Source organism: Poecilia mexicana, unplaced genomic scaffold (assembly GCF_051168715.1).
Source record: "Poecilia mexicana isolate PSO_F unplaced genomic scaffold, ASM5116871v1 scaffold_16, whole genome shotgun sequence".
Lineage (NCBI taxonomy): Eukaryota > Metazoa > Chordata > Actinopteri > Cyprinodontiformes > Poeciliidae > Poecilia > Poecilia mexicana.
This window is the reverse complement of record NW_028263385.1, coordinates 3,323,351-3,346,511: the sequence shown is the minus strand read 5'-3', so window position 1 is coordinate 3,346,511 and position 23,161 is coordinate 3,323,351. Positions and strand designations below refer to the sequence as shown.

The window sequence follows — 23,161 nt, the reverse complement described above, 5'->3', positions numbered from 1 at the left end:
GGAACCCCAAGCCGTTCCCAGGCCAGCAGAGAGTCATCGTCCCTCAGCGTGTCCTGGGTCTCCCCTCCTCCCGGTGGGACCTGAACTCCTCACCAGGGAGGCGTCCAGGAGGCATCCTGACCAGATGGCCGAGCCTCAACTGGCTCCTCTCGACGTGGAGGAGCAGCGGCTCTACTCTGAGTCCCTCCTGGATGACCGAGCTTCTCTCTCTAAGGGAGAGTCCAGCCACCCTGAGGAGGAAACCCATTTCAGCCGCTTGTATCCGTGATCTCGTTCTTTAGGTCATGACCCAAAGCTCATGACCTAAAGACGGATGTGGGAGAGCTGATGAGAAACCGCTGTTAGAGGAGAAGTTCATTAGAAACCAGAGGATTTAGTGAGGAAAGATCAGTCAGGATCAGAGCTGGAGCTGCTGCTCTTCAGTCTGTTTCCAGCTCAGCTTCTCCATGTCGGTATTTAGCTATAAAGATGCTACGAGTCAGAGCCCAACATGCTGAAAATGGCTTGTTATGAATGTCAAGGAAACATATATGTATTTTCACTTTTGGATAATTTCTCTTTTATCCTTGGCTTCAGCCTGTGAACCAGGACGTCTCAGAAGTCATTGAGTTCTCCCAGTGTGACCAGCAGACTGAAGCCTGTGACCAGTGCTCCCAGTATAATAAATAAATGTTTTATTCTTCCACTTTTTGTGTGTTTTTAAATATCTCAGTCTGAAGTATTAGTGTATTAATGCAGCTTATGTAATGAAATAAAAATAATTTACTCTGTTAGAATTATTTTCACTCTGCTGTCAACAGCAGAGTTGACATACTCTGCTATTGACTGAAATATTTGTTCTCTGGAAAAAAGTAAGAAAAATATGTAGTTTAATGTTTGACAATGACTGATTTATAAATAAAAAGTCATTTCTCAATAATGTATAAAAAATAAATACAAAAAATAATTTGTTTCTTGTCTTGAAACGTTAAATGTACACTAAATTATGGAATTATGTAAATATGTTCTTTAATAAAAGTGTCTGTTCATCAATGTGAATATAAAAATGATCAGAATAATTTCTATCAAATAAAAACATTGTACTCTTTATTCAGAAATGCCCCAAATAATTAATCACATCAAAAGTTAGAAACTCTCTTTAGTCATTTCTTTGATTGCCAAAAATATTAATGTGTGAGAAAATGTGTCAATGGCAGGAATTAACTTAAAATACTTTGTAGAACGGCACTTTGTGAAGTTCGGTCCATTTACTTGTATTACCTTACTGGCACATATTCCACATTCAATATGGCGGACGCTGTGACGTATCGCAGCAGCAGGCCGACCCGCTCCATGAGGGGTCTACTCTTATATTTTGTCTTAACGCTCCGACTACCATCAAATCCAGCTGCTGCAGAACCACAGCGCCCCCTGCGGACAGCACCAGGGACTACATCCGTCCAGTAAATTCTGTTAAATATTTTTCTTTAGTTTCACAGAGAAACAAATGAAAACAGAAGTCGATAGAATTTTATCAGATTTCATTTAATTAGTTGGGCAGAAAAACCCATTCTACTATAAAATCTGTTCTGAGTTTTAAAGGATTAATTTACAACATATGAGCTAATATGAAATAGTGTATAAAAATCACGGACTGATCAGAAGTCTAATTTCCAGCAGCACTTGAAGGCAGCGCTCTTTCCAACAGGAACTCTGGGTAATGTAGTGCCACCTCCGCCTGCATTAATGGCTGAAATCAGACCGAAACTGAAGGATGAAACAGAGGAGACTATAAATCTGATCGTTAAACATGTTTCTAAATTGATGCTGGATCAGCCGGACCGGAACCAGAACTTAGTTCAGTTAAATTCATGATTTAATCAGACAGAAAAACTGTGATGAGGATAAAACCCTTTGTGGCCTGAAGGAGGCGCTAGCTACTAATACTGATGTCAATATTGATAGAACGACTCTTTCACAGAACCGCTCCATCAAGACCAGGAACCCTTCAGAACCGACCCAGACCGACAAAACAGACCAAAACATCGTGTGTTTGACTCCACGTGTCTCCTGATGGCTGACCTCTGACCCCGGCTCCAGGTCTAGATCTTCTCCACGTAGTTCCCAGGGAACATCCCCTCTTTGCCCCGCAGCCGGCCGAACCACCAACCTGACGGATCTACGAGACAGGAACCAGAGGAATGGGTCGGAACCACAGTTTCATATTTATTGCAGAACAAAATCAGAAGCACAGCTGTCAAGTTTGTAGGTTTTGTTTTCTTGTGCAGTTCCCCGCTTGACAGGGAAAATCTCTGTGCTGAGTTTTCAACTGGATTCACTGAAGAACCTTAATCTGAGTCGACCGTCTGTGTTTATGGACGACGGTCATTTGGGTGGAGAAGAAACAGGAGCGATCCATTACACTTAAACTAACACTGTGAAATAATCAGATTCCACCCGTTAAACCAGTTATGTTCCAAAAATATTATAAATACATAGCAAATATTTTCTTAATAAAATTCAACACAAATAAATTGGCATGTTTATCAAAACTTTATTTTTGTAGTCAAAACATTCTGTCCAACTTTTGTTTCTGTTTTTTTCATTTTTATCTCGCTTTTTATTTTACAACAATAAACATCAGCGGGGGGCTTACCTTTGACCTTTAACCTTTTCAGGTCTGATTTTACATGAGCTGCTGTGGTTCAACTGATGGGCCTGGGGCTAAATCCGGCCCCCCGCAGCTTTTTATGGGACTAAACTCCAAGTGTGCTGAAATATTATGTTATCAATCAAGTCAATGCAGGTTTTATCTGTTTACTGCTGAATTATATCAATCAGTCCCTCCAGTTTCTTGAGAATTACAGTGGAAATTGACATAAAATCACCAAATCGCCAAACTTTACATAATTAGGATTCACTGCAGATTTTTCTCAAAAATTGTCAAAAACTTTCTTACTTGTACTAAACAGCTGCCTCGGCCTTTGTTGAGGCAGATTGTAGTCCCCGATCTATGTGGCGAGTAATAAAAAGTCGTCATAAATAAGTGCAAATTTTTCAAATTTCCAAATTAATATCACAAACACTTTGATTTTAGTGTAAAAACATTAAAAGTATCATTAAATCCTGGAGGGTCTGAAAAGATGTTCAATAATATGATTTAAATTTAAGCATTGATATGTTAGCAGTTTGTGGACGGCGGGTTTTATCAATACATTCTGGCACAACCGGCCCTTTAAGAGCCTTCAGGCTCTTGATTTGGCCCAAAACGGAAATCAGTTTGACACCCTGACCGATTGATTCCACCTGGTCCTCACCGCTGACAGAGAAGCAGCAGAAAGGTGCAGCAGAAGGGCGTGGCTACCTGGCAGCTCGCCAGAACTATCAGAACCACAGAGTCGGTACCATCGGGTCCATGAACAGCTTTATGTAGAATCTACAGAACCACAGCGACTGGCTGTAGTACACCCTGAGGAACTGTGGGGGCGCTAGAGGCCGCAATAACTTAATTACATTTCATAGCTACGAGTTAAGATAAAATATTCCTTTATTAATCCCACAGTGGGGAAATTTACATTGTTCCAGCAGTATAAAGGACAGAGCAGAACCAATATAAAAATCTATACATACACAGTAAATTCGGGTGAATATAGAAAGTACTGAAACAGTATTGTTTGAAATATAAAATAAATTCCAGGTTTATCGCCTATAGTAAAGAATAGTGAACTACTGAGAGCAGCAGGTGTTGTACAGTCTGACGGCGGCCGGAAGGAAAGACCTGCGGTATCTTTCCTTCACGCACTTAGGGAGCCGCAGCCAGGCACTGGGAGGTTACCATGGAAACGACTACCGTGGAAGCTGCTCTGGATAATCTGCGGTTTTTATTCATTGTCAACGTTAATCTCTGTTTTCGGTTATTGTGGAGAGTTCCTGTGATGAGCGGAGCCGTTTCCATCGAGGAAACAAAAACACTTGAAAAGAGAAACCAAGCAGCTGTTGGTGGCTCCAGATTAAACCCTCAGCTTTAGCTTTAGCCTCCTGCTAGCTTTAGTCTCCTGCTGTTCACTTCACCTGCACTGAAACCCAAACCCAGACTCAGTGAGGTGGAATTCTAAGGCTTTGACTAGGCTCTGCCTTAAGCTCAACAAACTTGTGTTCCACCTCTCTGAATAAAATGCAGCCAACCTCATTACTATGAAGATACTGAAGAGCTTCATGGCTTTTCTGATGACTCGACGCTTCGCCATCTGAAGAAATGACGCCAATGATGCTCGCGTAGGAGCCACTTCTTCAAGTCATCCTCCCTGTAGTTAGCAGCTGATGTTCCGGCGTACTACAAAGCCTCAGATGAAAGATGTTAGCTGCTAGCCGTTAGCGCGTTGCTAGCATGTAAACAAATGGTTCGCGGTTGAAGTCATACCCATAATTCAAGCATGGCCTTATGAGGGCTAGAAACAACAGGACCTGATCATAGGTAACCATGTAAACCCGGCCCGGACCCGGTACCAGGGGTTCCACTGGACCCAGCCCGGTTGCAGCTGTACCTTCAGTGAGGATCTCGATGACGTCGTTGGCGTTGAAGCTCAGCTCGTCGGTGTCCTGGGCGTCGTAGGCGTACAGAGCTTTGCACTGGGGGGACCGAGGTTTAGGTTTAGGCCGACCCGCTCCCGGAACCGGCTTCACCTCCTTGGAGAGGCGCCTGTGGAACCTGCAGGCCAGGAGTACCGACACATGTCACCACTGGGGGCACCAGAGCAGCTACCTGGAGGTGACCTTTGACCGCCGAGGGTTCTGGACCTCACCCCGCCGCTCCCTGGTCAGGGACGTTCATAAAGCCCATGTCCTGGTTCTGGGGCGGCTGGTTGCTGGGCCGGTGCTGGTTCTGGAGGCGGGGCAGGGTGGGTTGGTCCATGCTGGACTGCTGCCTTAGGGTGGGCCCTCTGGAGGGGGCGGGGCCTCCTCTGGAAGCCCCGCCCCCTCTGCTGTGAGGCACTGCAGCAGAATATAGAAGTGATGAACCAAAACCTTCAGAGACATTCCAGAACCCATTTCAGAGAGGTTCTGGTCCAGAGTGAGACCAGCTGATACCTGAGTGGTTCTGGTATGTGGGTGGAGCCTGGCCACCCATGTAGCGGCTCTTGCGGTTATCCTTCCGGGTCGGTCCTACAGGTCAGACACAGGAAGTGATCAGGAGGAGACATGAAGGTTCTGTCATGGGGGATGAACTGGGTCAGAACTTACTGGAGTTCTTTGGGAGGCCCGGCCCGATGGAGACGTGCAGAACCTTACCACTGGGCTTCAGAACCACCTCATCTCCCTGGCCTGCCTGGAACTGGATCTGCCTGGACCCGGACGAGCTGAACAGATGGCGGCCCTTCTTCACCTTGAACTCCAGGCTGGATGGAGGAGAGGTTCAGGACGGGTTCTGATCAAGTTCCGTTTGGGTTCTACTCAGGTTCAGGTGGGGTTCTGGTACTCACAGGTTGTTGAACTTCAGCGCCAGCTTGCGATCCGTGTTCTCCTGGTACCGCTTCACCAGCAAACTGAGGAACTCGGTCTTGAAGACGCTCTGCAGGACGCTGTCGTACTCTTCTTCATGGACAATGAAGAAGTCGTCCTGCAGAGTGCTGCCGGACAGACAGGCGGGCCAGAGCCGTCAGAACGGCGCTGGGCTCGGGTGGATCCCCCTCTGGTTCTGGTCACTTACCTGAGAGAAACTGATTGGATCCGGTTGAGCTGGATCTTCCTCTTAAGGACCTCATGGATCTGACCCTTATCTGGACCTTGCTTCACTTTCTCTCGGCCAACCAGATACAGGAACTTTGGGGTCAGGATGAGGTCACGCTTCGTCGTCTGCAAAACAGCAGCGACAAAAATGGGTCGGAGAATATCTGGTTTCCAAGAGCAGAACTGGGACAGAACCAGCACATCTGGACCACACAAGTCCTGAGAGCTTCAGGAGAGGTGTGACTTAACACCACAAGAACGGACCCAACAGCAGTAATCAGGTCAAAGGTCATCTCCGAACTCCTGGAAGTCCATCACTCAACAGAGGGAAGATTATTCCTAGCAGATGACGCCCCGCAGGACATGACAACCCTTAGGAGATGAAGAACCTTCAGTTTTTGCTGTTCGTACTTTGAACCGTCGGTCGAACTTGACGACCACGTCAGCAAAGTCGATCCTCTCTCGGCGGCCCACAAACTGCCGGATCTCAGGGTGGTTGTCGGTTCCGATGTAGTCGCCCACAAAGTTCCTGTTGATGCTATTCTTGCGGCGTTCCTTCTTGTTCAGCAGAATGTCTGAGGCTGGAAAAAGAAGGATCTGTGAGGACTCAAACTGGACCAGGACTCCTCTGTCTGAGGTAGAACTTCTGACCTTCCTCCCTCATCCTGACATATTTGCGGACGGCGATGTGTTTGCGCCACGCTTTCTGAATGACGCGGGCATAGCCATTGAATTTCCTCTCGCGCATTTCCTCCAGCAGGAAGAGCTGCACAGACACAGAGAGCAGAACCTTTTAGCTGGTGTTGGATGAGGAAGTACTGCTGCAGAACCAGAACCTCCCCAGGAACCGTTCCATGGACCTCCAGGGGTCTCTTACCGACTCTGGAGCTTTGATGAAGACCTTGGCTGTCCCCAGCTGGAACTGGTCCTGGTCCATATTAACGGAGCGCAGCAGGTGCAGGACGCCCTGGCGCTGCTCACCCCGCCACTCGGGCCAGGTCTCTCTGGTCAGGATGGCGTACCTGCAGACCGCCAGACCCGTTAGAGTGTCCGAGTCAGCAGCAGGTTCTGATTGTGTGGGGCTTGATGCAGAACCTGTGCAAGAACTTGTTGAAGACGCGGCGGTAAGCATATCCTGCCCGGCGGACCCGGATGTTCTCCCGCAGGCCCAGGTACTCCACCTGGTGCCGCACCCGGGTGTCCTCCCAGTCTCGTGGCCGCTTGGTCTCATTGGGTTTGATGCACCGGATGTAATGGGGCGTGCACTTCATCAGGGTCTGGACCAGACTGTTGGCTTGTTTCTGGAGGAGTGGAGGTCAAAGCTCAAGGACCAGTCTGGTGTCTGATCATAAGAACCTGCTCAGGTCCCAACTCACCTTGATCTTGCTGCTGGCCGTGGTCGGCCGGCCTCGTTTTTCCGCCTCCAGGTTCTCCGGGAACAGCGCTCTGATGAACGGACTGACCATGAACACATCACAGGTTAAACTACCTCTTATTGTGAAGGGTCACAGCTTCCTGCACCACAGGTTAAAGTGACACTGACCAAGTTAGAGAACAGGAAGTTGATTTAAACATTAAAGGGTCAACAGCTGACAGAGGGTCAGATCTATTCATACCAGGCAGGACAGAACTAAGACCTGTAACCAAAGCACTTGGACCTGCAGTTACAGCAGTTGTCCATCTGGAGGCGCTGTGGTGTAAACCTGAAATGTCCTCAGAAAGACGGAGCCGAACACTCACAACTCGCTGCTCTGCATCAACTCGATGATGTCATTGAAGAGGACATCCCGGTTCCGCTCACAGAACCCGCCGACGTCATACGACACCTGAGAGAGAGAGGGATAGGCAAGCAACAGGTGAGGTCAGGTGAGGTCAGGTGAGGTCAGGTGAGGTCAGGTCAGGTCAGACCTTGCCAGCGTAGTGGTGGATGATGAAGCCGCGGTTCCAGCTGCTGAAATGCTCGTGCGTCCCGATCTGTCCCTGCAGCTTCTGCAGCAGCGTCTGGTCCGCCCCCTCTCCCTTGGCGTGCATTGTGGCGCAGACATCGTCCAGGACGCTCATCACCCCAGGAGGATTCTGGGAAATGACCAGACGGACAGAGGGAGTGATGCGTGGGAAGCTCCGCCCCCAGCTGGCCCGTGGGTCAGTCCACTCACCAGTTTGGACTCGATGAGGTCACAGACCACCTTGTTGTTGAAATACTCGATGGGGGTCCAACGGATCCCCTCCTGGACGTACTCCTCCTGCAGAACCAGAACCGGGATCAGAACCTGAATCGGGCCCGGCTGTGCCCGGTTGTGCCCGGCTCTCTAGCTCACCTGCTCGGCCTTCAGCGTCAGCTCGATGAAGATCTGCTGCAGCTTCTCGTTCACAAAGTTGATACAGAATTGCTCAAAACCGTTTTTCTGAAAGCAGAAGAAGAAGCAGCACCTGATTGAGCTGCTGATTTTTCACATTAGAGGGGAAAGTTCTGTTAAAGGATGAGCGCTGCAACAGCCTCTGGTAGCACCAAGAAAGTCTGACCGATGGTCGGTTCCTTCTCTACGGAAAAGACGGACAGCACAGCGCTAAGCTGCTAACGATGCGACGGCCTCGCTGTTATTCAGAATATTGATCAACAGCTCAGCGTCACTCCTTCTTTTTGGGGAACACATGATCCTAACACTTTCAGTAACATTCTTGGCACTAGCATCAGCTAGCTCACTAACTGTGTTGAGGCTTTAGTTGGGAAACGAGTTCTTTCATACTGTGGCTGGAACATTTGGGAATAAAACATTTCTGTACCGCTGGCTAATGGTATCTCTGCTGTTAGAACTACAAAAATGGCCGATGGGATTAGCATGGGATGCTCTGCGACTTGGAGGGGGGTGGGGTTAATTGTTCTTCCAGAACACCTGCTCACCTGACGAATCCGGAACATTTGTCCCATGGGTTTACCTGGAAGATCTCAAAGCCGTAGATATCCAGGACTCCAACATTGAGCTCCTCTGTCTCCTTCTGCATGGCCTTGTTCACGCACTGAGACACAGGAGACACCAGCTGAGACGGACAGGGACAACCAGAGACGGGGACAGATGCTGGGACTCACGTCCACCAGGTAGTCAAAGAGGCGGGTGTAGAGCGCTTTGGACAGGGCGTCCCTGGAGAAGCAGGCCTGCTCCGTGTTCAGGGTGACGGAGATGGACTCAGTCTTGCCGCCCCACTTGCTGTCCATGACCCGGCTGGTGAGCTTGTTGCAGAGTCCGTCCTGAGGGATTCCCAGCAGGAAGGATGGGAACGCCAGGACTGGAGGGGACAGAGGAGGAAGAGAAACGGCAATATGAGAGCAAACTGAGGACAGGAGAATCTGGGTTCTGATGGGTTCTACTTGGTTCCTTTTGGTTGTGTTGTGCCACCTACAGTCCTGGCTCTCCACCACGGCGTAGTTATTCTCCTCCCGGAAGCTGATGTTCCCCAGGTGAAGGATTCCTGCGACCAGCTGCAGAACCGAGTCCTGATCGTCCAGAGACAGACCCACGACGGACATGGCGGCCTGGGGACAGAGGGATGGTTACCCTGGAGACGGGGAGACAGACTTGGGGACCAAGGGGGCCATGTGGTTACCATGGTATCCAAGAAGTCCTTCCTGTCATCCATGTCCTCCACCGTGTACGTTCCTGACTGGTTCAGGTAGAAGTAGTAGTCCGGGGTCGTGACCCCCAGGTTCTCCCTCTGCTCCCCGCTGGCTCCGCCCAGAAGCTGACATCATCACAGGGAAACAGATAAACGCCCCCGCGTCCCAGTACACTGAAGTACCATTAAGTACCTGGTAGTAGATGTGGAAGTTCCTCTCTCCGGGGTTCTGGGAGACGACTCGGCTTTTCTCTAGCAGGAAGTTGGAGATTTTCCCTCCGTCTGGTGCTCCGCCCCGGCTGAACTGGATCTCAAAGTACTTTCCCTGGACAGACAAAAGGCCTGCTGGTGGTACTGCTAAAGTGTAGTACTGCCGTGTAGTAGTATAGTACTCACAAATCTGCTGGAGTTGTTGTTGCGGACTGTCTTTGCGTTACCAAAAGCCTCCAGCAGGGGGTTGGACTGCAGGATGATGTCTTTGACCCGCTGTGCAGTGACAAGCAAACATGGTTACCATGGTAACGGCCTGCCTAAACAGCAGCAACAGAGACCCAGACCGCACCTGTCTGCACCCGTTTCCTCCAGGAATCTGACTGACCGTCCAGATCGATTCCAGACTCAAGAGATTTTGTGAAAATTATAAAAACCTAAATTGGTTCCATCGTCACTTGCAGACACAGAGCAAGCCGAGCCAAAGGAATGCAGCAATCAGCCGTCGGCGCTGCTGCATCATCTGAGTCAGTAAATTAATAACAATCAGAATAAACTACCTGAGGAGCTTTGGCTGAGTTATGAGGCATGTTTCCTTTCTGTGCTGCACCAAAGTAAACTTCTAAACATTTGGTTTCGGTCTGGACTCCATACCTGCCTCTAGTGACTGTAACCATGGCAACAGCAGGACACACCTGTACTTTCTCTCCTCCTCCGGACACTTTGGAGACATAGCTCATGATGTACTTGGCAGCGACGGTTTTCCCAGCTCCACTCTCGCCGCTGAGGAGACAGGAAGTAGTTTCACATTCAGCCGTCTCTCTGGTTGGAGCCGTTTGAGAGGCTCTGCCCACCTGATGATGACACACTGGTTCTCGCTGTCGATCATCATGTTCCGGTACATGCAGTCGGCCAGGGCGTAGATGTGGGGCGGATTCTCGTACTGCGCCTGTGGACAGAGGAGGGTTAGAGGCTTCCAGTCTGGCTCCATGTCTCCGTGTCTCCGTGTCTCCATGTCTCTCTCTGTCTCACCGCTCCCTGGTACATCTCCACTTCTCTCTCTGTGAAGTATGGCAGCTGTTTGAACGGGTTCACTGAGATCAGAACCGGCCCGATGTAAGTCTGACACAGCTGGGTCAAGGACCTGAACCAGAACCTGTTAGAGTGTGTGTGTGTATGTGTGTGTGTGTGTGTGCGTTTGTTTGTAATACCTTGTGGGGACGATGTTCCTGACATATACTACGTTGTGGGGACCAATTGCTCCTCGTGGGGACCGGAGCCTGATCCCCACGAGGGGAAACCCTGTTTTAGGGTCAGGGGTCAGAGTTAGGGCTAAGGTATGAATTGAGTTTTGGGTGGTTAGGGTTAGGAAAAGGGTAAAGGTCAGTCAGGTTTAGGCTGTAGAAATGAGTAGAAATGAATGGAAGTCAATGGGAAGTCCCCACAAAGATAGCAACACAAATGTGTGTGTGTGTGTGTGTGTGTGGACGGAGGATACGAAGATGTAGTCGTCCATGTATCTCTTCTTCAAGTTGTCGGTGATGGCGTCCTCACTGATCTTGGACAGCAGAACCATGTCGTCCACTCCGCTCACCTTCACGTTCTGGGCCTGCCAGTGGTACCGCTCTTTGCTGCCCTGGATGGGTCAAAGGTCAGCAAAACTTTACCAGGAATGCAGAGGAGGGCGCCATTAGCTTTACCAACCAGGAGGTTCTAATCATAAACTTTAGCATTGCTAACACCAACACAGTATTTAGGGGAAGCTAAAGCTAATGCGCCGAGCTGAACCATGATACCCACCGTGTGCCCTGGTGATGCTGAGACTCTCAGGATTTCATTTTTGTTTGTCTTTGTTTGCCTTGTTCTCTGGAGGACAGAAACATCCAGAGATCAAGGAGCTCAGCTAAAGGTTCTGGTGCTGAGCGGTCCAAGCAACGGGTTCAGCAGCATCCACACGCAGCCGGCCTCCTGAGGCTGACTGATGATGTCACCAATAAGAAACCTGGTGCTTCCGGAGGATCTAGACTCTGATTAGCTGAGAGTCACATGGACAGGTTCGGTTTTAGTTTCTATTCCTCTGCAGCGTTGCTGTGACCCGTTTCCATGGAGATGAGCCACCTGTCCACAACCATCACTCTCTGACTGCTTAATATGCAAGTAAAGCGTGATGTCACCAGCCCCGCCTGCCCCGGGGCCTCAGACGTCCCCAGGGCCCCGCAGGCTGCAGACACATCCCTGCTGCATTCCAGCATTCCAGCGTCCTGCGAGGACATGCAGAGCTGCTGCGTGTGTGTGTGTGTGTGTGTGTGAGAAATAACACAGGATCAGCTGAGATTAAGCAGGAAATGTGAGGCCTGATTGTTTACATGTTTACTGCCCAGGTAAACCATCATGTTTACAGGGACAATCAGCAGCAGACATTTTTCTCAAATCTTCCCAAATGAACCTGGCCGATAAGCCGACGCCCACCGCCTGCCAGCTGCTCTCTGATTGGTCAGTTTGGATATAAAACTAGTTTACAATTCAAACTGTAAACATATTTTATTCAGCCCAGTTTCTGATATGAATTATTTAAACTTTATTTTAATCTTCATTAAAAAAATTTCTTTCCAGAATCCAGTTGTTTTCCAGAACCAACAGAATAATCTTTTTTCTGGAAATTTGTTTGGTTCTGATCAAGGATCAGTTCATCCAAGCCAACTGGAGTCAGAACCAGAACCTCTTTGAGGTTCTATTTTCCTGGATCTGCCTTTGGTCCGTGAACTCACCATGTTTCTGCTTCTCCACTTCCTGCTTCAGATCAGAATTGAGAAATCTGGGTCCAGAGGGATCCGACTGGATCTTGGAGGGTCCAGGTGGTTTCAGGTGGAACCAGGCAGGACTTGGACCGGCTCGCTGCGGGTCGGAACCCTCCGGTTCGGTTCGGTTCTGCTCGGTTCAGTTCAGTTCCCTCTCAGCATGCCGCCTCCTCCCGCGGTCCGCCGTTTCTTCCTTCAGTCTTCAGATTCTCTGCAGGTGTGGACAGGTAGGCTCCGCCCCTTCCAGCCCCGGGGAACTCTGGGTAATTGAGTCTCAGCGCTGCGTGGTGACGCTCTGCTGCCACCCGGTGGTCCAAACCGGAAGAGCAGCAACAGGAACCAGAACCGTCAGAGTTCGGCTCTGGATGGAGAATCATTTCGTGGAGTCAGAACAACCAGAACCAGGAGCCTGGACCTGAACGGTGCTGGTTCCGCTTGACCCATCAACAACTGGGTCACATCAGAATCGGGTTGCAGCTTGAGCAGAGCAGGAAGCAATTTATAATCAGAACCAGAACCAGAATGAAGCCCAGCGATCCGATGGATCGGGGCTCATGGAACCAGAACCGGTCCTTTTGGGTCCATCAGCTGCAGGTGGTTTGGTTGTGATGGTATCATGCTGCGGGTCAGTCTGAACCCAGCATACCTGAACAGGTGAGGCTGAGGAGGAAATGACCTTATTCCAATGAGGAAAAGGTGGAGCCACTTCACTAAGGATGCGTTGCTATGGAAACCTTTATTCTGCTAACCCGGTTACTAACAAAATCGACACCAGAACTGTTTGCTCAGTCATGAACCGGATCAGTGAACTGATTCAGTGCTTTGATTCTCTTCTGCAGTTCAGATGATTCCAGTTCATGAATGAATCATTTCCTCCATCCAGCCGAGACGACAGGAAGTTCATTTACTCTGGAGGTCAGAGGTCACCTGGTCCCGGTGCGTCCAGGTGAATCAGGACGCGGCAGCGCTGCAGGTGGACACCGTCTGCTTTTATTGACCTTCATACCTGGAAACCACCTGCTCACATTTCACAGTTCAACTAAAACTGGGCTGCTCTGTGATTGGCTAAAAGTCCTGCTGAACAGCCAATGAGGAGCCTCTGCCCAAATATGGAAACAAGGAGGAAGAGGAAGACACACAGATGATGAGGAGGAAAGAAAACTTTTAAAGGAAACACGAACAAAAATCTGAAAAAACAGAAGACAAAGAAGGGTGGCCGGGGTCACATGATGCCGGGGTCACACGGGGTCACATGATGCCGTTGGTGAGGTACTGGAAGCCGTCGTACAGCTTGGTGGTGAGCGAGCGCATGGAGCCGTCCACCAGCTGGTCCACCAGCAGCTGCAGCTGCTCCTCCGTCAGGCTCATGTGGAAACGCTCCTTCAGGCCCCGCATGGTGCTGGAGCCGTGGAAGCAGGGCAGCTGGGAGCCTGGGGGGTACAGGGGGACACGGGCGGTCAGTCAGCGGCCAGAGGGGGGCGCTGTGGGCAGGACTCTCACTCACCTTGCTGCATGATCTCCACTATCTGCAGAACCCGGTCCATGTGCTTCCTGGCTGCAATCAGACCCTGAAGCATCAGCATCCTGTAGTAGTTAAACATGTCTCCATCTGGACCGCCCATCACCTGGCAGACAACGCACAGGGTTCAACAAAACACCCTGCCAAAGGAGCTAACATGATCTCCTCCTTTCAGGTAAGACACGGGGTGAATTTAACCCTCAGCTTTAACAAACTTCATCTCGCCTTCCTGAATGAAAGTGGAAACCTTATAAACAGGAAACAGGTCTTAACCTGAACTGCACCCAGAACCAGAACCAGAACCAGAACCAACCCACCTCCACGAACTCTGCGGTGAGTTTGAAGGCGGACGTCTCGAAGCCGAGGTTCCTGGGCGAGCTGGACAGGATGAAGCCGAAGTCGATGTGGATGATGTGTCCGTCAGCGTCCAGCAGGATGTTCCCGTTGTGCCTGGGGGGGAAGCAGCGTCAGCAGGGCGGGGTGAGCGCGTGGAGCGTTTGGGGGCGGGGCCTCACCTGTCCTTGACCTGCAGCAGGTAGCAGATGAGGCTGTAGCCAGCGCAGCTGCGAACAAAGTTCCTCTGAGCGGACAGGAAGTTCTCGGTGGTGGGGGTGCCGTGCTCCTGCAGGAAGTAGTCCAGCAGCGACAGCTGGCTCTGCTTCTTCACCTGGTGGATGGACACGGCGTTGACCACCGGCTCGATCATCCCACTGTCCGCCGACAGAACCACGATCTTGTAGGGCCGGATCCACAGTGGCACACGCTCCTGCTCCCAGATCGACTGGGGGACAGAGAGATGCATGATGGGAAGGAAACCGGTGTGAGCGCCGCTGGTGGGGAACAAACTCCCAGCTTCACCTAATCAGCTTCCAGATCAAGGCTGATGTGAAGGTCTAGTTAAATTCACATCTGCCCTCACTGTTCCTTTAGAATGGCGCTGGCTCTGGCAGCAACAGGTCAAAGGTCAAGACCAGCCATCAATTAGCAAGCATTTAAAGAGCAAATCGCCTTTGAAATTCCCATCTTAACATGCTGGACAGCATACTGGTTAAGATATTGGCTAACATGCTAAATAAAATGCTGGCTAACATGCCTGCAGGGAGGACGGCCAGTCGGTGACATCATGGCGTTACCTTGAGCTGCTGCAGCACCTGGAAGGCCAGCAGCTCCTGTCGCAGGTCGTCTCCACACTTGACGATGACGGACAGCAGCCTCCAGGTGGGGAAGTGTCCGTAGGGCGAGCCCTCCCTGATCCTCCTGGGGGACGGAGACAGAGACGGCTCAGCACCAGGCGGGACGGCCCGGCGGTCCGGACACGGGGATTAGCCTACCGGACTTTCTCCTCCCAGGGCTCCTTGAGGGCCACGGCAGACGGGTCCTCCGGGTCCCGCCTGAAGGTGGTGGGGGCCTGCGCCAGCTGCTCCGATAGGCGCCGCCTGGAATCAGAGGGGACAGGGTCAGAGGTCGTCTGGACGGCCAGAGAGTGTCAGAACGTGTCCTGACCTGATGTCCCCGGCGGCGATGAAGACGGGCTCCTTGCTGTCCAGGCTGGTGATGCTGTCCACCGAAAACTGGCTGATGTTATCGCAGCTGTTGGTGTGGCCTTCTGGGAGCTGGGGGTTCGGTCAGAGCAGCAGAGGTTAAATATTAGTAGCTTAATAATAGTAGCCAGATGCTACAGCGCTAGCTCCATCTGGAACAACGCCTTGAAATGATGTTAGCTCTAGCTAAGGTACATTAGCTCCAGCTAGTGGAGTTAGCTTTAGATAAAGGACGGTAGCTCCTGCTATCACACTACCTCTTGCTAATGGATATTAGCAGCTGATAATGTGTATTAGCTCCTGAGAGCGACCTCACCCTCCTGATTGGTCCTCATTCTGACTGGATCAAACATTTCCAATGTCACATCACTTCCTGTGGGCGTGGCCTCACCTCCACCTGCAGCTCTCCGATGTCGTCCACAGACCAGGCTTCGTCGTCGTTGTCGTAGTTCGGGACGACAGAGAAGCTCCCGGCTCGCTGCTCCGCCATCATGCCACAGTCCGGCAGGTTCTCCACCGACCGCGTGCTCCTGATCCGGTTCTCTGGGATCCGCATCGGAACGCTGGACGTCTCAAAGTTCTCACACTCCAGAACCTCCACGTAGATCAGGTAGGGAGCCTGGGGGGCCAGCAGGATGAAGTCAGGACCTCTGCGTCCCCATGTAGCCCTGGGGGCTGCGGGGCCTCACCTTGTCCTTGGAGTTGAGCACCACGGCCTGGGTGTGCGGCACGCGGACCACGTGGTGGTCGAAGGCGGCGGTGGGCAGCCAGACGCGCGCCGGCAGCTTGTGGTTGAGCAGCGACAGCTCTGAGATCAGCCGCTGCGTCTTCTGCTCCTTGGTGGGCAGCGTGGCCAGACGCTTCCCGATGCCCATCAGGGACTTCATGAACTCCCGCTGCGGAGCCAGGCGCACCGGCTGCAGGCACACAGGACAGGTGACACAGGGCCAGAGCCTGGGCTCAGGTGAGCCAGCACAGTCTGTCTGTGGGTCAGGTTTAAACATCTGGATCAGAACCACAACTATTCATAGTTCCACTGAGGAAAACCTGACGCACAGAACCAACCCACCAATTGGCTGAGGGACCAGCAGAAGGAGACATGAGGACAGGTCAGATTCTGATTGGTTAACCCAGAAGCATCAACAGAACATAGAGACACAATCACACAGTCCGAGTCCACAGGTCAGGGCGATGCATGGACCGAACCAGAACCAGAACCAGAAACCAGAGACTCCCTGGCAGAGTGCCTTTCCCAGAATTGCCCGCAGGCTGGAAGAGTTTTGGGCTGAACTTACGGGACCAGAATCCAACTCCAGACTGTCGGAGCTGGAGCCGCTGTCCTGGGGGTCAGAGCAGAACTTCTGGTTGGTTTCATTCAGAAAGTTCCTGCAGGTTCTGGATTCATTGAACACCTCACGATGCCTTCATGGCCCTGCTGGGAAACCTGAGCTGCTTTTACAGCGTCCCAAACGACCAGATCAACATCCGAGGTTGTGAGGAAGGAGCCACAGTGTTCAGACCCAGATACCGGTTCCACTCTTACAGGTTTTCCTTTCTGACTGACTCCAAATCTCTGAACAAAGGAGGAAAAACCACTTCCTGTCTGGAAGGAAATCTACTTCCTGTCTGTTGTTCATCATAAGAACACACACTGGTTCTAATCCCAGTGACCCAGACTCTCTAGGACCCATGAGAACATTTTCTCGAAGCTCCCTGAGATGGATTGACCCTACAATGACCCCACAGTGACCTCACCTCGTCCTGGCTGCTCTCCACCTTGGGGTTGCTGGCCGTTCTCTTCAGGTTGCTGCTCAGGCTAATGCTGACCGTGGCGTCTGATTTGGAGCGCTGATGGGTCCGTTTGGACGGAGACAGGCCGTGGTCCGCCGCTGGGCCCCCAGGGGCCGCTGCTAGGCAGAACGGCGTCAGCGTCAGCTCCCTGCGCGCCCGCGGGCCCGACGGCTTCAGCTCGTCGGACAGGATGAGCTTCCTGAGCTTAGAGCCCCGGGAGTGGCGCTGCGTGGAGATGTGCATATCGGAGGAGTAGGCGCCCAGCAGCCAGGCGCACTGCAGGCTGAAGGAGATGCTCTGTCTGCAGCGGTGCACCTGCAAGGTCACACACAGGGCACATTAACCCACAGGAACAGATCACTAACATGGCCGCAGGGAGTCCACACACAGGCCACAGTACTAACCCAGGTGATGCAGTGAGAGCCGCAGCATCTCACTGCATCACCTGGCCAGGTGAGGCGCCTGCTGCTGCTGAGCACCTCACTCACCTGAAGACTTCTGTACTAGAGGAACCGCACACACACACGCACATTTGTGTGGCTGTCTTTGTGGGGACTTTCCATTGACTTTCATTCATTTTTACAGCCAGCCCTAACCCTTTCTCTAACCAAAACTAAATTCTCACCTTAGTCCTAAATCTGACCCCCGACCCAAAACCAACATTTCCCCTTGTGGGGACCACAAAGAGCAGCGGGTCCCCACAATGTAGGGGGACCAGGAAAATGGTCCCCACAAGGTATGACACGCTCACACACACACACACACACACACACACACACACACACACACACTCTGCAATAAACAGAACTGACAGAAGAGAGTTTGTAAAAAGAAAAATGGCGCCAGTAAAGCGAGTACGATGGAGAATCAGGGCCAGTTTGAGATTTTCTGTTTTAATTGTGAGAATAACATCAGAATACCAAATATCACCAATTATTTAAATTACCAGAAAATATCTGTAATTATAATCTGACGAGAGTAGATCAGCAAACGGATTCATTTAAACATCATCTCAGAATCTGCTGCTGTGTTTAAACTGGTAAAGAACTGGTGTGTTCCTGTCAGAACCTTGCAGGATCTATTTTTCCTGCTGATCTTTCATCCTGTAACAGGTAGCCCATTAGCATGCTGCTGGTACTGCAGCTAGCCATTAGCATGCTGCTGGTACTGCAGCTAGCCCATTAGGATGCTGCTGGTACTGCAGCTAGCCCATTAGGATGCTGCTGGTACTGCAGCTAGCCCATTAGGATGCTGCTGGTACTGCAGCTAGCCCATTAGGATGCTGCTGGTACTGCAGCTAGCCCATTAGCATGCTGCTGGTACTGCAGCCAGCCCATTAGCATTAGCATACTGCTGGTCCTGCAGCTAGCCCATTAGCATACTGTTGGTCCTGCAGCTAGCCCATTAGCATACTGTTGGTCCTGCAGCTAGCCCATTAGCATACTGTTGGTCCTGCAGGTAGCCCATTACCATACTGTTGGTCTTGCAGCTAGCCCATTAGCATACTGTTGGTCCTGTAGCTAGCCCATTAGCATACTGCTGGTCCTGCAGCTAGCCCATTAGCATGCTGCTGGTACTGCAGCTAACCCATTAGCATGCTGCTGGTACTGCAGCTAGCCCATTAGCATGCTGCTGGTACTGCAGCTAGCCCATTAGCATGCTGCAGGTACTGCAGCTAGCCCATTAGCATGCTGCTTGTACTGCAGCTAGCCCATTAGCATACTGCTGGTCATCCTGCTAGTTGGGCAGCAATTTGTCAACGCTCATCAGAACTGGGCTGGGTCCATTCTAGGCCTCAGAACCTATCCACTGCTGGGTGTGCTTTCATGTTCTGAACAGATTTTGATCCGATAGAGTAACTTTGCACCACCTTAATGTGGAATATAACCAACAAACAGGAAAATTGTCTAAACTGAGATTACAACCAAGATTTATTTGCTAAATATTGTCCAGCTGTATCCATGGCAATCATAGCAAAAATTTTGATTTTATCCATAAAAGGTAAACTTCCTGTGTCCGGTTTGTGCAGCTCAAGCTGTTTTCCATGACAACCATCACTTCCTCATGGACAAAGGCTGAACTCTGACCTTCGCCATGGCAACCACCACAGTAAGCAGCCTGGCCCCAAGCAGGTCAGCTGACTGCAGGCCACACCCACCAGGTAAGGCTTGATGGCGTCGCCGACGTCCTCGTCCATGTGGATGTACATGTTGAGCAGCTGCGGCAGGTAGAAGTCCACGTCATCGTGCGGGAAGCTGAACAGCCGGTTCCCGATGTACGCCTGCACGCCCGGCTCCTTGGAGCTGTGCAGGTAGGAGATCGCCATGGAGACGTCGAACAGCTTCGACTCAAACAGCCGCAGCAGCCACGACTGCTTGGACGGGTTGTGTCTCTGGTGCCGCCGGGCGCTCTTAACCGAGCTGGGCGCCGGGCCCTCTGGGTCGTCCTCTTCACGGATCTGCGGCGGTTTGATGGCGGGGACGCCGCGGTCCGGGGACGGTCCATTGTGCTGCGAGCCGGGGGCGGGACCGGCAGAGGCGTCCACCTGACGCAGCTTCACCTTCTGTAGGACCTCGTGACACGCCCGCTGCGCCACCTCGGGGTCTATGACCAGGCTCAGCTCGCCGCCCCCCTCGTTGATGACGCCCAAAGGTGGCGAGGCGGGGCGGGGGGGGCAGCATGAGGAGGGGGTGGAGGGCAGGGACTGGGAAGGGGAGGAGCAAACGGAGAGGGAGGGGCTGTTCTGCTCAGAGCGGGCAGGGGAAAGGTCGTCCTGAGGGTCCGTCATCATGGCTGCCAAGAGGCTCCACCCACCGCCACTGTAACACAGACAGGTCAAAGGTCAGGAATGAGACCCTCACCACAGCCAACACACCTGAGGGAGCTAGAACCAATCATTAATTATGTTATATATAAATTAACAAGAACCGATTTATATTGGGACTGTGAATGTAGCTGCTGAACTATGAACATGAACTATTTCCTTTTAAATAGTGTGAACTTTAAAAACCGGTTCTGGGTAAGCCTGACCGGGTTCGGGTCAGTACCCGTTCGCCAGACCGAAGGAACCACTCCGAGTTCTTCTGTACACAGCTGAGGAACCCAGGGTAACTGGAGTCTGAAAACGGTCGGAACAAACCTGAGTCGAACCGGCCGGTTTGTTATTGTTCGGAGCCGACGGTCCAGCCTGACAGAACCGGTGTTTGGATTCATCTGCTAACAGACGGACAGTTTCTGCCAGCTGCAGGCAGAACCTGGAGCAGCTGCAGCGGACCGAACCGAACTCTGTGACCCGCTCTGTGGACCTTCATACCTAACGTAGAACTGCTGCTAGCTCAGGGTTAGCGACTAACCATTGAAAATGAACGGGGTGCTAACCCAACCAGCTAACGGTTCTCCAATATGTTTGAACGCAGCTGTTAGCTCAGAGCTAACTAGCTCAGTGCTAGCAGATAATGCTAGCCTGATCCAACTGTTGCTAACTCCCAGCTTAAGTTCCAGCGCGCTCCCAGGTGAGTTGTGCAGATGATGTGACGTGTCAGGAGGGTACAGGTGTATCGCTATTACCTGTTGACAACTCAGTTGCGCCGAAATAACGCCTCACGTGCAGTTTGTTGACTCCATTTATTCCGTTTGATCTTCATCTCCGCTGCCAGCCAGTAGGAGGCGCAGCGGCTCCTGTTCCGCTTCTCTCGGATGTTCGAATGTTTCCGGTGCTGCACTGCCACCGGCTGGACGGAGTCAGACTTTTTATTATGATTATTATTTAGGTTTTTATTGTGGAAATCTGGGTGACCCAGAGCCGGGCTAAACGTACCACTAGAATACAGATTCACACAAAAGTAAAAAATATCCAGACTGTTTAGTAAGGGAAAATTTAAATCATACTTGTTAAAGTAGTTCAAATTACAGACTGAGCGGACATAAAATACTAAAGTACACAAATGAATAAAGAACACATCAAATTAAACTGATTTTATTCTACGAACATTTCAGCTAATGGCTTTTTGTCACTGGTTGAGTATCTCAGATATACACACAGATATTGACTTTTATTTATAAACTAATTAATCTTTTCAAACCCCCAATTCAGTCTCATTTTATTTTGTGTGATCAGTTAAAACTGTCTGGATCAACAGGACTTCATCAAATATTTGGACTTCGGCTGTGTTTGTTCTTGGTTCTAATCCAGTCAGTTTCCTGCCACCATATAATCGGGGCTCAATTCAATTAAATTTAAGGAGCTTATTTTTTTTCTCTTGTATTACATGTTTTTGAGCATTTTGTTTTGAACCTTTTAATCTGATTATTTAAAAAAAGCTTTTTGTTCTAAGATATTCGACTACATTGTTTTTTAGATTTATGTTTTATAATTCAATACTTTCATAATTTCTTTTAAAGCAATAGATTTTATTTGTAATACTAGACATATTAAATTCCTGAAGCAATTTAAAAGGGGCCTGCCTAACGTGTGCCCGTCGGTTTGGACCCAGCGTTCTGCTGTGTAACCAGTAACACGTCGCCTGCAAGTTCATCCAGGCTGGATCTGTTCCCAGCCAGAAGCAGGCCTGATGTGCTGGGCTGAGGACGCCCTGGTCCACCACCATGGTTCAGTGACTGATTCTCAGCCTGGGGGTGTACTGTTGAGTGCTCGCACTGATGATTAAGACTTTGTTGTAAAATTGCGTCTTTATTCTGCTGTAACGATGAATCCATTCTTGTAATTAAAAATTCTTGTAGCCTGGCCATAACACTCCCTTATACTATTTACAGAAGAGCTGATTAAAATAAAGGCACTTTTTGAAAGTATTTTCCATACTTTTATAATAGAAATTGAGGACGAGAGGAATCGATCAAAATCAAATCTGGTATGAAAAAAAATCTTGTAAGTCATATCATCCAGCCTTATTCAGTATATTGAATTATGTGACTAACTGCATGTTACTTGAAATCCACATTACTTTGCTGGTATTACATAGAAGTGTTGCATTTTAATATCCCACTTGAATTTCTGATCTACATTCAAATACTTGATATAATGTAAACACTGAGAAATGGGGAAAAAAGGTTTGTGAAATGTAGATTATTACAAATGAGATAACATTTTATTGTTGGTACAAACAGGATAACAAAATGAACAGTGAATACCTCCTAGCAGCTAATCAGACATCAGACTTGTTTGTCTTTACTAGTGATGAAAACTCGTCACTCTGGAGGAGAGGAAGAGGAGAGAGGAAGAGCGGCAGCCCCGTCCAGGATGTCAGTCAGGGTAGCCAACAAAGTCTGCAGGTAGATTTCTGCATATCTGGTGCTCCGGTTTCCAGATCCTAATCTAACTGAGTACTGTAAATAAAAAGTTAGTCCATGTTGTGATGATCTGGCAGACTGTGGACTGATGGACGCCGTACTGGTCAGCAGGTCCAGGTGCTTGGATCCAATGGAAAGGTAATCGGCACAGCGGCTCAATCATGGCTCAGAAACACATCATGAGGTGTTGCGAAGCAAACCTGAAAAATTAAAAACAAAACAAAAAAACTAATAAGTGTAACTAATAAACCCTATGCTGCTTGAAAATAAATTGACAATATTACAGGAAATTAAATGTTTAGATCAGTGGTTCTTAACCTTTTTTAGGTACCGAACCCACCAGTTTCATATGCGCGTTCACTGAACCCTTCTGTAGTGATAAATAAAATATGATTTTTCCCCCCCAAATTCAAGACATTGGGGTGACCCAACTAGAGTCTAGTTGGGTCACCGACATTGGGGTGACCCAACTAGAGTCTAGTTGGGTCACCGACATTGGGGTGACCCAACTAGAGTCTAGTTGGGTCACCGACATTGGGGTGACCCAACTAGAGTCTAGTTGGGTCACCGACATTGGGGTGACCCAACTAGAGTCTAGTTGGGTCACCAACTAGACTCTAGTTGGGTCACCAACTAGAGTCTAGTTGGGTCACCAACTAGACTCTAGTTGGTGAGTC

The 23,161-nt window shown here is 50.1% G+C and overlaps 2 protein-coding genes across 5 annotated transcripts; both read right to left on the bottom strand.

The window, feature by feature from the left end:
- Nucleotides 1–1,505: 1,505 nt before the first annotated feature.
- On the bottom strand, nt 1,506–13,166 carry myo1eb (myosin IEb). The gene is made up of 27 exons (XM_014978399.2): nt 12,297–13,166; nt 11,027–11,164; nt 10,561–10,650; nt 10,383–10,477; nt 10,224–10,311; nt 9,715–9,804; nt 9,512–9,643; nt 9,310–9,444; nt 9,106–9,238; nt 8,795–8,991; nt 8,644–8,724; nt 8,025–8,111; nt 7,863–7,949; nt 7,615–7,782; nt 7,447–7,532; nt 7,083–7,164; nt 6,802–7,007; nt 6,584–6,728; nt 6,358–6,472; nt 6,118–6,287; nt 5,687–5,832; nt 5,460–5,606; nt 5,221–5,375; nt 5,068–5,142; nt 4,782–4,971; nt 4,524–4,687; nt 1,506–2,158 (listed from the first exon to the last, which is right to left on the bottom strand). Exons 1-27 carry the CDS (start codon nt 12,297–12,299, stop codon nt 2,082–2,084), a joined length of 3,282 nt encoding a protein of 1,093 aa, XP_014833885.1. The 5' UTR covers nt 12,300–13,166; the 3' UTR covers nt 1,506–2,081.
- Nucleotides 13,167–13,300: 134 nt separating this feature from the next.
- pi4kb (phosphatidylinositol 4-kinase, catalytic, beta) lies at nt 13,301–20,898 on the bottom strand. Of its 4 annotated transcripts, none has more exons than XM_088013543.1 (13): nt 20,745–20,898; nt 19,336–19,996; nt 17,142–17,492; nt 16,682–16,726; nt 16,076–16,369; nt 15,778–16,005; nt 15,349–15,458; nt 15,177–15,281; nt 14,979–15,102; nt 14,361–14,626; nt 14,163–14,295; nt 13,831–13,951; nt 13,301–13,756 (listed from the first exon to the last, which is right to left on the bottom strand). In XM_088013543.1, exons 2-13 carry the CDS (start codon nt 19,966–19,968, stop codon nt 13,575–13,577), a joined length of 2,592 nt encoding a protein of 863 aa, XP_087869669.1. In that variant the 5' UTR covers nt 19,969–19,996; nt 20,745–20,898; the 3' UTR covers nt 13,301–13,574. The 4 variants fall into 4 exon arrangements, with proteins under 4 accessions (XP_087869669.1, XP_014833890.1, XP_087869670.1 ...); XM_014978404.2 differs by having other exon boundaries at nt 16,076–16,303; XM_088013544.1 differs by lacking the exon at nt 16,682–16,726.
- Between the last annotated feature and the right edge of the window lie 2,263 nt (nt 20,899–23,161).